The sequence below is a fragment of the Bos indicus x Bos taurus genome, chromosome 6, assembly GCF_003369695.1.
Source record: "Bos indicus x Bos taurus breed Angus x Brahman F1 hybrid chromosome 6, Bos_hybrid_MaternalHap_v2.0, whole genome shotgun sequence".
NCBI classification, from domain to species: domain Eukaryota; kingdom Metazoa; phylum Chordata; class Mammalia; order Artiodactyla; family Bovidae; genus Bos; species Bos indicus x Bos taurus.
Window position 1 is genome coordinate 87,763,712 of NC_040081.1, and position 13,446 is coordinate 87,777,157.

Sequence of the window (13,446 nt, forward strand, 5' to 3'; positions counted from 1 at the left end):
TGAAACTCCAATACTTTGGCCACCTGATGTGAAGAGCTGATTCATTTGAAAAGACCCTGATGCTGGGACAGGTTGAAGGCAGGAAAAGGGGATGACAGAGGATGAGATGGCTGGATGGCATCATCGACTCAATGGACCTGAGTTTGGTTAAACTCTGGGAGTTGGTGATGGACAGGGAGGCCTGGCGTCCTGTGGTCATGGGGTCGCATAGTCAGATATGACTGAGCAACTTAACTGAACTGAACATATTACCTAGATGTTACATTTTTTGAAAAGTGAAGTATTTTCACTAAATTCCAACTTTAAAAAATTAAATAACAGACATTTCTCTAAGCAGACATACAGATGGCTAAAAAGCATATGAAAAGATGCTCAACATCACTAATTATTAGAGAAACACAAATCAGAACTACACGAGGTATCACCTTATACTGGTCAGAATGGCCACCATCAAAAAGCCCATAAACAATAAATGCTGGAAGGAGTATGGAGAAAAGGGTACCCTCTTACACTATCGGTAAGCATGTAAATTCATATAGCCACTATGGAGAACAGTATGGAGGTTCCTTAGAAAACTAAAAACAGCTACTATGTGATCCCTGGTCTCTGACTCAGAGGTAAAAGAATCTGCCTGCAATGTGGGAGACCTGGGTTCGATCCCTAGGTCGGGAAGATCTCCTGGAGAAGGAAATGGCAAGTTACTCTAGTATTCTTGCCTGGAAAATGCCATGGACAGGGGAACCTGGCAGGCTACAGTCCATGGGGTTGCAAACAGTTGGACACGACTGAGCGATTAACATAGTATGTGACCCAGCAATCCCACTCCTGGGCATATACCATAATTTGAAAAGATATGTTCACCTCAATGTTCACTGCAGCACTATTTATAATAGCAAGGACATATAAGCAATCCAAATGTCCATTAACAGAGGAATGGATAAAGAAGATGCGGTACATATGTACAATGAAATATTACTCGGCCGTAAAAAAGAATGAAATAATGCCATTTGTAGTAACATGGATGGCCCTAGAATTGTCATACTGAGTGAAGTCAGACAGAGAAAGACAGATATATGATATAGTTTGTATATGGAATCCAAGAAAAGAGTATAAATAAAAAAAACTTATCTACAAAACAAAAATAAAGTTACAGATGTAGCTCTGTACATATGTAGAAAACAAAACTTATGGGTACCAGGGGGTAAGGGACCAACTGGGAGATTAGGATTGACATATATACACTGCTGTATATAAAATAAATAATAAGAACCTACTGTACAACACAGGGAACTCTACCTACTCCTCTGTAATGGCCTATATGGGGAGACAATCTTAAAAAGAGTGGACATATGTATGTATATAACTAATTCATTTTGTTGTACACTTGAAACTAACACAACATTGTAAATCAAATATACTCCAATAAAATTTTAAAAAAAAGCATTACAATGTATTAGCATATGAAGCTTTACAATAAATTATATCGATTCTATTGTTTTAGGACTCAAGAGAAACTGCTTTTGAAAATTCATAAAAAATGTTTCAATCAACTCCCAGCAAAGAAATATTTACTGATCATGTTCATTACATTTATGTGCTAATAGGTAAACATAACAATCAGTTCCCATTAGTCCCAGAATGTCATCTCTTCAATAACACACATCAAGTTGGCAACCTTTCTGTAAAGGCATAAATAATATTTTTAGACATCAGTAAAGCATGGAAATAGAAAAAGAACATTATTGGAAAATTGTGGAGTATGAATAAAGTCTCTAGTCTAGTTAGTTATAGTGTTCCAATATTAATTTCTATGTTTTAATAAATACATCATGTTTATGTAAGATGTTTACACTAGGGGAAGTTGGGATAATTATAGAAGTTATAGAAGAACACTTCTATAAAAAAAATTTCAAAGTAAAAAGTTAAAAAAGAAAAAGCAACCACTCAAAACCAGATCTTTAGATCTTCTTTAAATATCAGCACTGCCCAATAGAACTTTTTATGTTAACAGATGTGTTCAACATCTGCACTGTGCAATATGGCAGCTACCAGTTACATCTGCTCATTAAGTAAGCACTTGAAATATGATCAGCCTACAGACACTATGGAAAACAGTGTCTTGGAAAACAGGAGGATCTTCTTAAGAACTGAAAATGGAACTACCACAACGATCCTGAAATTCCTCTTCTGGAAATATATTCAGAAGAAACAAAAATATTAACTTGAAAATATACCTACGCTCCCATGTTCATAATAGCATTATTTATAATTGCTAAGACATGGGAAAAAACCTAAGTATCCATTCATGGATGAATGGAAAAGCAGTTGTGGCCCACATACACTTTTTTTTTTAATATGGATATTCCACTGTGTGTGTGTGTGGCATATAAACACACACAGTGGGATGTTATTCAGCCATATATATATTAAAAAAGAAGGAAATTCTGCCATTTCTGATAAATGGATGTGCCATGAGGGCATCAAACTAAGTAAAACAAGTCAGACAGAGAAAGACAAGTTTATATTTTCATTTATATGTAGAATTTAAAGCAAACAAACTCACTGAAAAAGATCAGATTTGTGGATATCAGAGGTGGGTGGGGGGTGCAGATTGAAGGTAGAGTTGACTGTAAAGCGGAAGTAAAATAAAATTTTAAAAATATGTGGTAGTTTTTATTTGAAAACGCAAACTTTTGATGGCATTTCTTATTAATTTAAAATATGAGAGATTGTTTTTTTTACTTTGAGAGAGAAAAATGTATCTGATGAAGAAATTTACTTATGGTAAATTTAAGGTAAAATCCATTGCAGTTTCTAAAAAGATTAAAAAAAAATAATAATGCCATACTAAATACACTCAATACTCACAACAGCATTTGATTTAGTAAAACAGTTTGTCCATCTGGCCTAGTCAGAGTAAAAGTACTAGAAAATAACCAGAGTTTTTGCATCATCTGTGTAAATGAGCAGGTGAAGAATGTCAGAAAATACCACCTACCTGAGGGACTTGGAGCAGGTCTCTGTAATGGTGGTCTGAAACCTGGAGCTTTAGAAGTATCAGATTGATGTAAGGGATCTGAATTTGGCAAATATGAGGATTTTCCTGATAGCATAGATTCTGGTGTTGACTGAGATGAAACAACAGATCCTCCCCAGAAGGCATGAGCAGAAGTCGGGCTATTTTCAAACAATGTGCTAAAGGGCCCAAATGGTAAGGGGGCACTGAAATTGGGAGCAATAGGTTTATTTGCTGGATGTACTGAATTTTGACAAGCACTTTGTGTACTTAAGGTCGAAGGTAGCTGGACAGAGGAGGGAACACTGTGAGGTCTTTTAATGTGATTGACACTGAGGACTGCAACAGATGAATTTTGCACTGGAGCTGGATTCTTGTGAGGGGCAGTTGTGCCATGAGAGGGTGGTCTAATAGCAGGTGGTTCCATTTTAGGAGGAGGCTGGGAGCATCCCATTTGTGTCTGAGGCATAGGGTAAGTCACTGGGGCAGTAGAAGGCACCGCCACTGGAGCAGAACTTGTGGTTGCTAAAGGAGTAACAGTCATTCTGACTTCCGGGGGAGGAACCTGAGACTGCTGAAGAGGTGGTCTTGGCTCCTGAGAAGCAGATCCCGGAGGCTGTTGCTGAGTAGAATGAACTGATGAACTCCCAGAAGAACTGCTGCTGTTTGGAGGTCTACCGTTTGTTGTTTCTACTACTGGTGGACTACCTGCTTCCGGTTCAGAGGAAGATGCCCCTTTATTTGGAGATGCTGTTCCACAATCCAAAGGGCTGTTTCTAGAAACTCCTCCTGGCTGGGCTGGTGGTGACGGGGAAGATGGGGATGATACTGGGTAGTGTTCTTTGGCAGTAGGCATAGGATATGTGGCATTTGTGGGTGCAGTGCTGTTGTTGCTTGCTGTGGTTGTGACCGTTGTGGTGGTGGCATTGGATGTCTTCACAACTGTGACAAAAAGCTGCCTTCTAACAGAAGGTGAACTCGGACTGCCATTTGTAGATGTACCAGGCACCGTTGAAGCTGATGAACTGGTTGTAGTTGTTGGACTTGAAGTTAAAGAACCTGCTGAATTCACCTGAGAACCACTGCTATTCTGATTGCTATGGCGAGGCACCATGTGAGGCTTAGGCGAGTTAGTAGCTCTGGCAGGGCTCAAAGGCCTGACAGGAAAAGGACCCCAAGTGGATTGAGCTGGTGGAAAAGTACCTCCAAAGTGGGTCATGGGCAACCTTGGTGGACGGATCTGCTGGAAAGTCTGAGCAGCAAGCAAAGCATGTGCAAACTGTGGAGGAGGATATGCTAATGGAAGAGAAACTGGAAAACCAGGCCTCACATTATTCACTGGATTCTTAATGGTTTTGTGAGTAGATGCAGAAGAAATTGCAGGCACAGTAAGTGCTGTGGCAGTTTGAGATGTTGATGACAGAGCTACAGTCGTCATTTTAATTCCCATTAAGGAACTGTTAGCAGCAGTGGTGGTAGGTGCTGATGACCCTATTTTGGAATTTGCTGAGGAGCTTTTCAAACGATTCTTTGGAATGAGTTCATCAATTTCTTTGTCTGGATCCTTGATCAGAGCATTGATCAACTGAGTTGCCTGTCTTGTTGATTCAGTGCCACCCCTACAAGTTGATCAAAAAAAAAAAAAAAATTAGGTCCAATTTCCCCTTTTTAAGATATATAAGGCCTAAATTCATTTGTGTGTGCACTGCATATGTATGCACATATATACAGAGAACAGATTAAAAGGTAAGCAGCAAGTTTTCTATTTTTGAGGTATTTTGCAAGCAAAGCGATAAACTGTCCAACACACCACTATATTTTTCAAAGGAGAAACATTACTTCTTTCCAAAAAATTTAATTTCACTATTGTTTCCTCAGGCTAAGCAATCATTTTCCTACTGTGAAATACATTCTAGATCGAAAAATCACTGCACTTAAAATCCTACATAATCCATACTGTTACCATTAAGTTAAACAATTGATCAACATTAATAACAGTACAAGTAAGCAAGAACAATAATATCACTGAGTAAGAAAACAGTCTTTTAAATTCAGGTATGTAAAATGAGTATTTACAGCATGTTTACTACTGGTTTCTTTATAAGTAGAGTGATTATTTTAACTATTTTGGACAGATGTCTCAAAATGAGAGAAGAATCCTGATAATGCCAACAATGGCCATAATAAGGTCAAAACCCAGTCTTCAATGTTTAGGAGTATATGTGATTGACAGGAAAACCTTATGGAAACCCAGAGGTGGAGGGTTTCTGCTTTCCCTCTTCTCTGGATAAGGCAAGTGTGACCACACCTACCCAAGAAGAGGCATAAAAAAGATAGGAGAGGAGAATAAGTATAAAGCAGAGTGAGTTAATTGCCTTCTTCCTGTTGAGGCAAGTTATTAAACTATCAGCTCCTCTATTACTATGAAGGGCACCAGTCTATCACAACCAAATTTATGATTTCTTACAATATCATCTTTATTTTAAGGATATTACAGCTTAGAAATACTCAAATATTAATTCAAAACAAATATCTACTTTAGATTTAAATCATTACTGAGCTCATACTCTAAGTATACAATCTGAGAATAATAAATCTCAAATGCTAATTTAAGAGAAAGATGGAAAACTACTAAAATGTGTTAGAAATCCATTCCTTCTAAAAAATTCTCAGAATAAGTTTTAAGAATGCCTTATTAAATGTTTATATAAGGAAAAATTATTCAAATCTTTGTCATACACACAAAAAAGAAAAACTCTTTTAAAGTCCTTTGAAATACTTCATAAGAACATATAAATTAGAAAAACAAATTTTAAGAGTTATTTTCTCTAAAATGAATCAAATTCTCATTTAAAAGTAGGCTATTAAATACAAAGTTCCATTGAAAACTCAAATGCTTGTCTATAATTTTTAAGCTCTAATGCAATAAATATAAAGGGAAAAAAAAAAAGAGACAAAATTTTGCCTTATAGTTATTATCCGGTCTCCCGTCTTGTCCTTCTGCTTATCAATATCTATGTGTGCACCAGTGAACTCCCGAATCGCATTAATATTACAGCCTCCTCTTCCAATCACTCTGGATATCACAGTTGATGGAACAGATACTTTCTTTGACCTGTTTAATGGTTAGAAAAATAAATTAAGATAAATCATAAATATCAATGGTTGTAATTAAGACAGTTATACTAATTTTATAATAAAAAATGCAGAACATTGTTGAATAAGCCTCTTCTACCTAGTCTCATCCTAAATGATACAAGGCAACTAAGAGCCACAGAAAAAAAGAGAGTTAGTTTACCAAAAACTGTTTGCTTTTTTGACTTTTATCCTTCATTATGATCTACAAAGCACATCCATGTAGACATACACTGTGTAAACGCAACTACTAATGGCAAATAAGACAGACGGGTTCCCACCCACATATAATGACAATGCAGAAACCAAGTAAGAAACATAACACGATGTCGTAAGTGCTCTAACAGGGTATCATAGAGACACACTGATGGGGTGTCTAATCTAGCCCAAGGAGTTAACAAGGTTTCTTGTGAGTGCCTTTAGGTGTCTGACTTGCACCTTATATTCTTGTTTTTATTACCCAATATTTAACTGAAAGGATGATACTGAAAATTCATGTTTTCCTGCATTCTTCTAGAGGCCTTCAAATGATTATCCACAAATATGGACACTTGCTAAGGTATGTTTAGTTGTGTGAGGAAACAGAAAAGCCTGTTGGAATTCCAAAAAGCAAAACCCACCTAACACAAAATTACTCAGATTCAGCAAAGGTAGATATAAATTTCTTACAAGTCTAAACTAAAGAATACTTCTAAAAGAAAAACAGTATAACTCCCAATAAAAAGAATGAGCCAATTAGGCTTCAATGAATAAGTAAATTATTTATTCACAATAGATTAAATATTAAATTAGAATTTTTTAAAAAACCTTGCCTCTCTGCCCTTTTATATATATAACTAAGTCACCTGATAATTCCTTTTCCCTTAAATAACATAACTCAGGGATCATTATTTTAAATTAGTTAAGAATTTGTTTGTATACTATAATATAAGATGCATGCAGGGACTTCCCTTGGTGGTCTAATGTTTGGGAATCTGCCTTCCAAAGGAGGGGATGGAAATTTGTTCCCTGGTTGGGGAACTAAGATTCCCACATGCCCTGGGGCAACTAAGCCCAGGCACCCACAACTAGAGAGCCTGAGTGCTCCAGAGTCTGTTTGCTATAACAAGTGAAGCCCACAAACCACAAGAGGAGCCTAAGTGCTGCAACAGGAGATGCCCGCAACAGCAATGAAGACCTGGTACCGCCAAAAATAAATAAAACTGCATGCAAAAACCAGAATTATCTTTTTATATGAGAGCATGGATAATGGAACCTGGTGAGTCCCAGTCCATGGGGCTGCAAAGAGTCGGACATGACTGAGTGACTAACGGTGAGAATGAACTCTGGTGTTATGATTTTAATTAGTTTAATAGCCATGTGACAGACAGAGATGAAGACAGAGATGGAGGTTGAGGGGAAGTCTTGGCCGAAAACAGGAAAAGAAATGAACATTATACTTTTTTTGGATCACATCCTTTCTGGGTAGGTGGTATCTTACCACCTTTCAGTTTCTGGGATACTGTTTTACTTTTTAACACACATTATTTTAAAAATCCCAAGCAAAATACAGTAAAATATTTTAGTTCTAAAACTCTTGAAGTAGAAATATTCTATGATTTGAAGACAAGAATAGTTTAAAACCAATATTTATTTATTCTCCATATATTTATAAGCATGTGATAGACACTACCTACTGGGCTTCAAGGTTACAAGGAAGAATAAGACAATCTATTACCTTAAAGAAATTAGTTCACTACCAAAAGCCATATCTATGCAGGTGAAGCAGACACACAATGACCTAACTTTTTATGTAAAATCTCCCAGTTTTGAAAGTATTAACATATACTTTTTTCCATATAAAATATAGTATAGGTTGTCTCCATTGGCAGCCCTGGGCCACCAGTTTGTTTGCAGCATTTGGAACAGCTGGGGAATTTAATCACAAGGTAGACTATACTTCTTTTTGAAATAGAGCACATATAAAAAGAATGAGAAAAACAAAGAAATAATCAATTACCTCCTTACAACCTCTTTCCATCCTTCTTCCCTCTTCTGTCCACGCTTGGGACTTGCTACTGTTAATTTCCCATTTGGAGAGGAAAGGGGAGATGGACCAGATTTTGTGCAAGTGGAGAGAGAATTACTGGTCACTTCACTGATAGTCTCTGACAATCTTTAACAAAGAGGAAAAACACAAATTAAATATAGAACAACAACAACAACAAATATAGAACAGATGAAGAATTTTTTAATGATAACAGCAAACTAACACATGATTTTATTCTTTATTTTCTGAATATTATGAATAAATGAGAAATTTATTTTTCATTTTCCAATACTAGGCATAATATGAAGGGGCGATTTTAAAAAGATATTATCTAGAAGTCAAATATAGCGGAACTGAAATACAATAACAATCTCTGAAAAATCATAACTGATACTTCATGGGTTAACAACCCAAATGAAGAAATTACACAGTAATTCTTTAAAGAAGTGTGCCTTCTTTAGAACAAAGATTAACACTTATTTGTCTTTTTCATTTGACTGCTTTACTAAAAAATTCAGCAACAAAGTGTTTCATAACGATACTGTAAATTGTGAAAATAAAAATTGGAACTCACTTTATTGAAGTTTTGCCAGAAACAGATTTTCTCTCCTCCTTTGGAAATGTAACCAGAACTGATGGCTGTTTCTTGCTGGTCACAGTGGTAGTGACCACAGCAGGTGAATGATTGTCACTCTTTCGGCTGCTGTTGCTGTTACTACTTTCATCACTGCAACTGGAAATTCTCATGTTATCACTATCTCCACTCTCGCTGGTACTGCTGCTCTTGGACTCTCCGTTCACCTTCTCTGGCTGACTGTATGAGATTGGTAGTGGATCATCAAATATAATTTGAACGTTTTCCGGAGGAATTTTATTTTTCCTGTTTTTCCTCTTTGAACTGGTTGTAGTTATGGTATTATTTCTTTTACCATGGGAACCTGCCAAAGTGGTCCAGGTTGCAGATATACCTATGGTAGTAGTGGTTGTGGCACTTGGAGGCTCTGTCAAGACTTCAGGTTCATCTGTAGAAGCAGTAATACCGAATTAGCAAGTTCTAGTGTTCTGGCCATACATTTAGCTTTAAGCACTTGACAAAAATAAACCAAGAGGCTACTTTACTACTACTACTTTTAGATATAAAGTCATCAGTCATTCCATCATTCACTAGTAATGAGATGGATATGATTTATCTATTCTCCTCTCTGTTCCTAAGTTCTAAATAACATATACTAGGAAGTTACAAAAAAATATTTCAGGGGACCTTCTTGATAGTCCAGTGGCTAAGACACTATACTCTCAATGCAGGGGACCCACGTTTGATTACTGGTCAGGGAACTAGATCCATCATGCCACAGATAAAATCTTACATACTGCAAGTAAAGACTCTATGTGCCGCAACTAAAAAAGAATCCTGTGTCCTGCAACTAAGACCTGGTGCAGACAAATATATAAACATTTTTTAAAAATTTGGAATTATTTTAGGAATGAATACATTACTATATATTACATATTATTCATTATTATTAAATTTCTCAATTGTAATAATGTTATTGTTGTGTACAGTATATATAAGACTATTCAAAAAAAAAAAAGAGGAAAAATATAAACGTGCCACAATGTTATATGAATCTAGGTGACTTGCAGGTATTCATCATACTAACTCTTAAAATTTTCTGTAGCTTGAAATTTTTCAAAATAAAAGACTGGAAGAGAGGGAAATACACACATACACACCATACATATATGGTGGTTTAATGACAATGGTTCTTTCTAACGTTATCCTTACCTCAAATGATTTTTAGTTAGAAAGTAATTAAAAGTGATTTCCTCATTTAAGAAAAAATCTGAACATGGTCTTGACTGTAGATGAAATTATGGAAGTACTGATAATTTTTTTTTTTATGATTTTATGTATTTATTCCAGGTGCAATGTCAGAAATCAGCAATTTATTTTCAGATAGCTTAAGGAAAAAAATATGTATATACACTTAGAGAAAAAGATAAAGCAAATATAGTAAAATGTTTGTTTTTAAATTAGGTGAAGGGTATTCAAGTGTTTGTTTTGTCATTCTTTCAACTTGTGTATAGGTTTGGAATTGTTTACAATGGAAAGTTGGGATGAATTCAATAAATAAAAAGGGCACAGAAATACTTTTGGGTTTAATAATATAAAAGATCTACTGTTATCTTGACTCATTGATATTTAATGTTATCTTAAGTTATTTATATTTAATGAAATATAATTTTGAATAGAAAGCATTATATGAAAGAAATTAGACGATTTAGAGAAAATACCTTCAACTTTATGTTTTTCTTTTTCTTGAGCAGCTTGGAGTTCAAAGTTTTCTTTATTTTTGGCTTCAATTTCTTCTAGTTTTCTTCTTTGTTCTTCCTTTTTCTTTCGTCTCTTCTCCTTTCTCTTTTCTCGTTTGGCAGCCAAAGCCAGCCTTCGACTTTCTTCCCTTAACTGTTAAAGAATCAATAAAACAGAATTATAACACTGGAATTTTCATTGGAAAAATGTTGTCACATAATGTCATTCATCATAAAGGTACTGGGATACCATAAAATTCAAAGTTATCTTCGTTCAACTCACTGATCAAAATCATACTCAAGTCACTGTAAAGAGAAGATACTATTTTTAAATGTCAAGATCAAATTAATGATAAAAGACAACCTAATTTCAAAATGGATGATTGATAAAGATATATATAACTCCATAGTCACTAAGGAAATGTAGATTATAAGAGGTATCAGATAGCAAAAGTTTGGGAAAATGAATTCTTTCCTACACTGCCATTGGTATAAATATCAGAGTTTTTGGAAAGGTAATTTGAAAGCCTTCTATGAAAATTACAAACTGCTTATCCTAAGAATATATTCTATAAAATGTCTACCTCTAGTAGAAAAATACAGGTTTAATACTTTCCATTGCAAAAGTTGATTACTATGGTAGTAAAAGGAAACAGGCAAATTCATGTGGTGAGATCCAGGGTGGGGATAAATTAACAACAGTATACATTTACAGAACGCTGAGCTGTGCTCACATGCCCAGTTATGTTGGACTCTTTGCAACCCCAGGGACTGAGCCCACCAGGCTCCTCTGTCCATGGGATTCTCCAGGCAAGATATACTGGAGTGGATTGCCATTTTCACCTCCAGAGAATCTTCTTGACCCAGAGATCGAACCCACCTCTCCTGCATCTCCTGCACTGGCAGGCAAATTCTTTACTACTGGTGTCACCTGGGAAGCTATCTATATATTTTATGTGCATTTTAAATATATGTCAAAACAGTGATACTCAGTTTACGGAAAATGTCACAATAGCCTAACTAATGAAACCAGTGCTTAGAGACAAGCTGATAAGCCAAATCAGACTTAAGTTTCTTGAGAAACAGTCTGATTTCATTTTTTTAGTCTCCAGCCTTTGTTAGTCACTCCTCCTCCCTTTTGAAATAATCCCTGTTCAGGGTGACTGAAAGGTTTTGCCACGTTGAAAGTTTTCACATCCAGAGGCAATGCACCATAATTACATTCTCTTGGATAAGAGATAAGATTTTTGTTTTTGGAAAGATAAATAATTAAGGAGAATCTATAGAAAATCAGAGATACTTTCTCAAGCCGATGGATTTCAGGAAAAAACACAAATGGAAACTGGAGATACAGAATTTGTTTGCATAGTATCTGCCCCCTAGAAACTTTTGCTGATCTTTCAAAAGTACCTAAGTTTCCTCTCAGTTCAGATCAGTTCAGTCGCTCTGTTGGGTCTGACTCTTTGCGACTCCATGGACTGCAGCATGCCAGGCTTCCCTGTCCATCACGAACTCCCAGAGCCTGCTCAAACTCATGTCCATCGAGTCAGTGATGCCATCCAACCATCTCATCTTCTGATGTCCTCTTCTCCTCTTGCCTTCTATCTTTCCCAGCATCAGGGTCACTTCTTTGCATCAGGTGGCCAAAGGATTGGAGCTACAGCTTCAGCATCAGTTCTTCCAATGAATATTCAGGACTGATTTCCTTTCCTTTAGGATTGACTAGTTGGATCTCCTTGCAGTCCAAGACACTCTCAAGAATCTTCTCCAACACCACAGTTCAAAAGCATCAATTCTTTGGCACCTGGCTTCCTTCACAGTCCAACTCTCACATCCATACATGACCACTGGAAAAACCATAGCCTTACTAGACGAACCTTTGTTGGCAAAGTAATGTCTCTGCTTTTCAATATGCTATCTAGGTTGGTCATAACTTTCCTTCCAAGGAGTAAGTGTCTTTTAATTTCATGGATGCAGTCACCATCTGCAGTGATTTTGAAGCCCCCCAAAAATAAAGTCTGACACTGTTTCCACTGTTTCCCCATCTATTTGCCATGAAGTGATGGGACTGGATGCCATGATCTTAGTTTTTTGAATCTTGAGTTTTAAGCCAGCTTTTTCACTCTCCTCTTTCACTTTCATCAAGAGGCTCTTTAGTTCTTCTTCCATTTCTGCCATAAGGGTGGTGTCATCTGCATATCCGAGGTTATTGATATTTCTCCTGGCAATCTTGATTCCATCTTGTGCTTCATCCACCCCAGCATTTCACATGATGTACTTTGCATGTAAGTTAAATATGCAGGGTGACAATATACAGTCTTAACGTGCTCCTTTCCCATTCTGGAACCAGTCTGTTGTTCCATGTCCAGTACTAACTGTTGCTTCTTGAACTGCACAAAGATTTCTCAGGAGGCAGGTAAGGTGGTCTGATATTCCCATCTCTTTCAGAATTTTCCACAGTTTGTTGTGATCTACACAGTCAAAGGCTTTGGCGTAATCAATATTGCAGAAATAGATGTTTTTCTGGAATTCTCTTGCTTTTTCTGATCCAACGGATGTTAGCAATTTGATCTCTGGTTCCTCTGCCTTTTCTAAATCCAGCTTGAACATCTTGAAGCTCACGGTTCACGTACTGTTGAAGCCTGGCTTGGAGAATTTGAGCATTACTTTACTAGCATGTGAGATGAGTGCAATTGTGTGGTAGTTTTGAACATTCTTTGGCATGTTTATGTAGGCCAGTTTGATTGAGAATAGTAGAAAATCACTTTCAGATAGCATATCAGTGGTCTTGATTACCTAAGGTCCAACAGGGCATTTAAAGACTTTTATCTTTTACTCTGCTGGAAATGACACTGTAGTTGTTCTTGTTGTTCAGTTGCTCAGTCATGTCTAACTCTTTGTGACCAGATGGACTGAAGCATACCAGGCTTCCCTGTCCTTCACTGTCACTGGG

At 36.5% G+C, this 13,446-nt stretch overlaps 1 protein-coding gene across 10 annotated transcripts in view; it reads right to left on the reverse strand.

Moving 5' to 3' along the window:
- ANKRD17 (ankyrin repeat domain 17) overlaps positions 1 to 13,446 on the reverse strand; it is a 166,981-nt gene that overhangs the window by 18,542 nt on the left and 134,993 nt on the right. For all 10 annotated transcript variants that reach the window (XM_027544715.1, XM_027544711.1, XM_027544713.1 and 7 more), the window contains 5 exons: positions 10,476 to 10,647; positions 8,755 to 9,202; positions 8,151 to 8,306; positions 5,982 to 6,131; positions 2,999 to 4,635 (listed from right to left, as the gene is read on the reverse strand). In XM_027544715.1, coding sequence (XP_027400516.1) covers positions 2,999 to 4,635; positions 5,982 to 6,131; positions 8,151 to 8,306; positions 8,755 to 9,202; positions 10,476 to 10,647 — 2,563 coding nt within the window. The remainder of the gene's footprint in view (positions 1 to 2,998; positions 4,636 to 5,981; positions 6,132 to 8,150; positions 8,307 to 8,754; positions 9,203 to 10,475; positions 10,648 to 13,446) is intronic.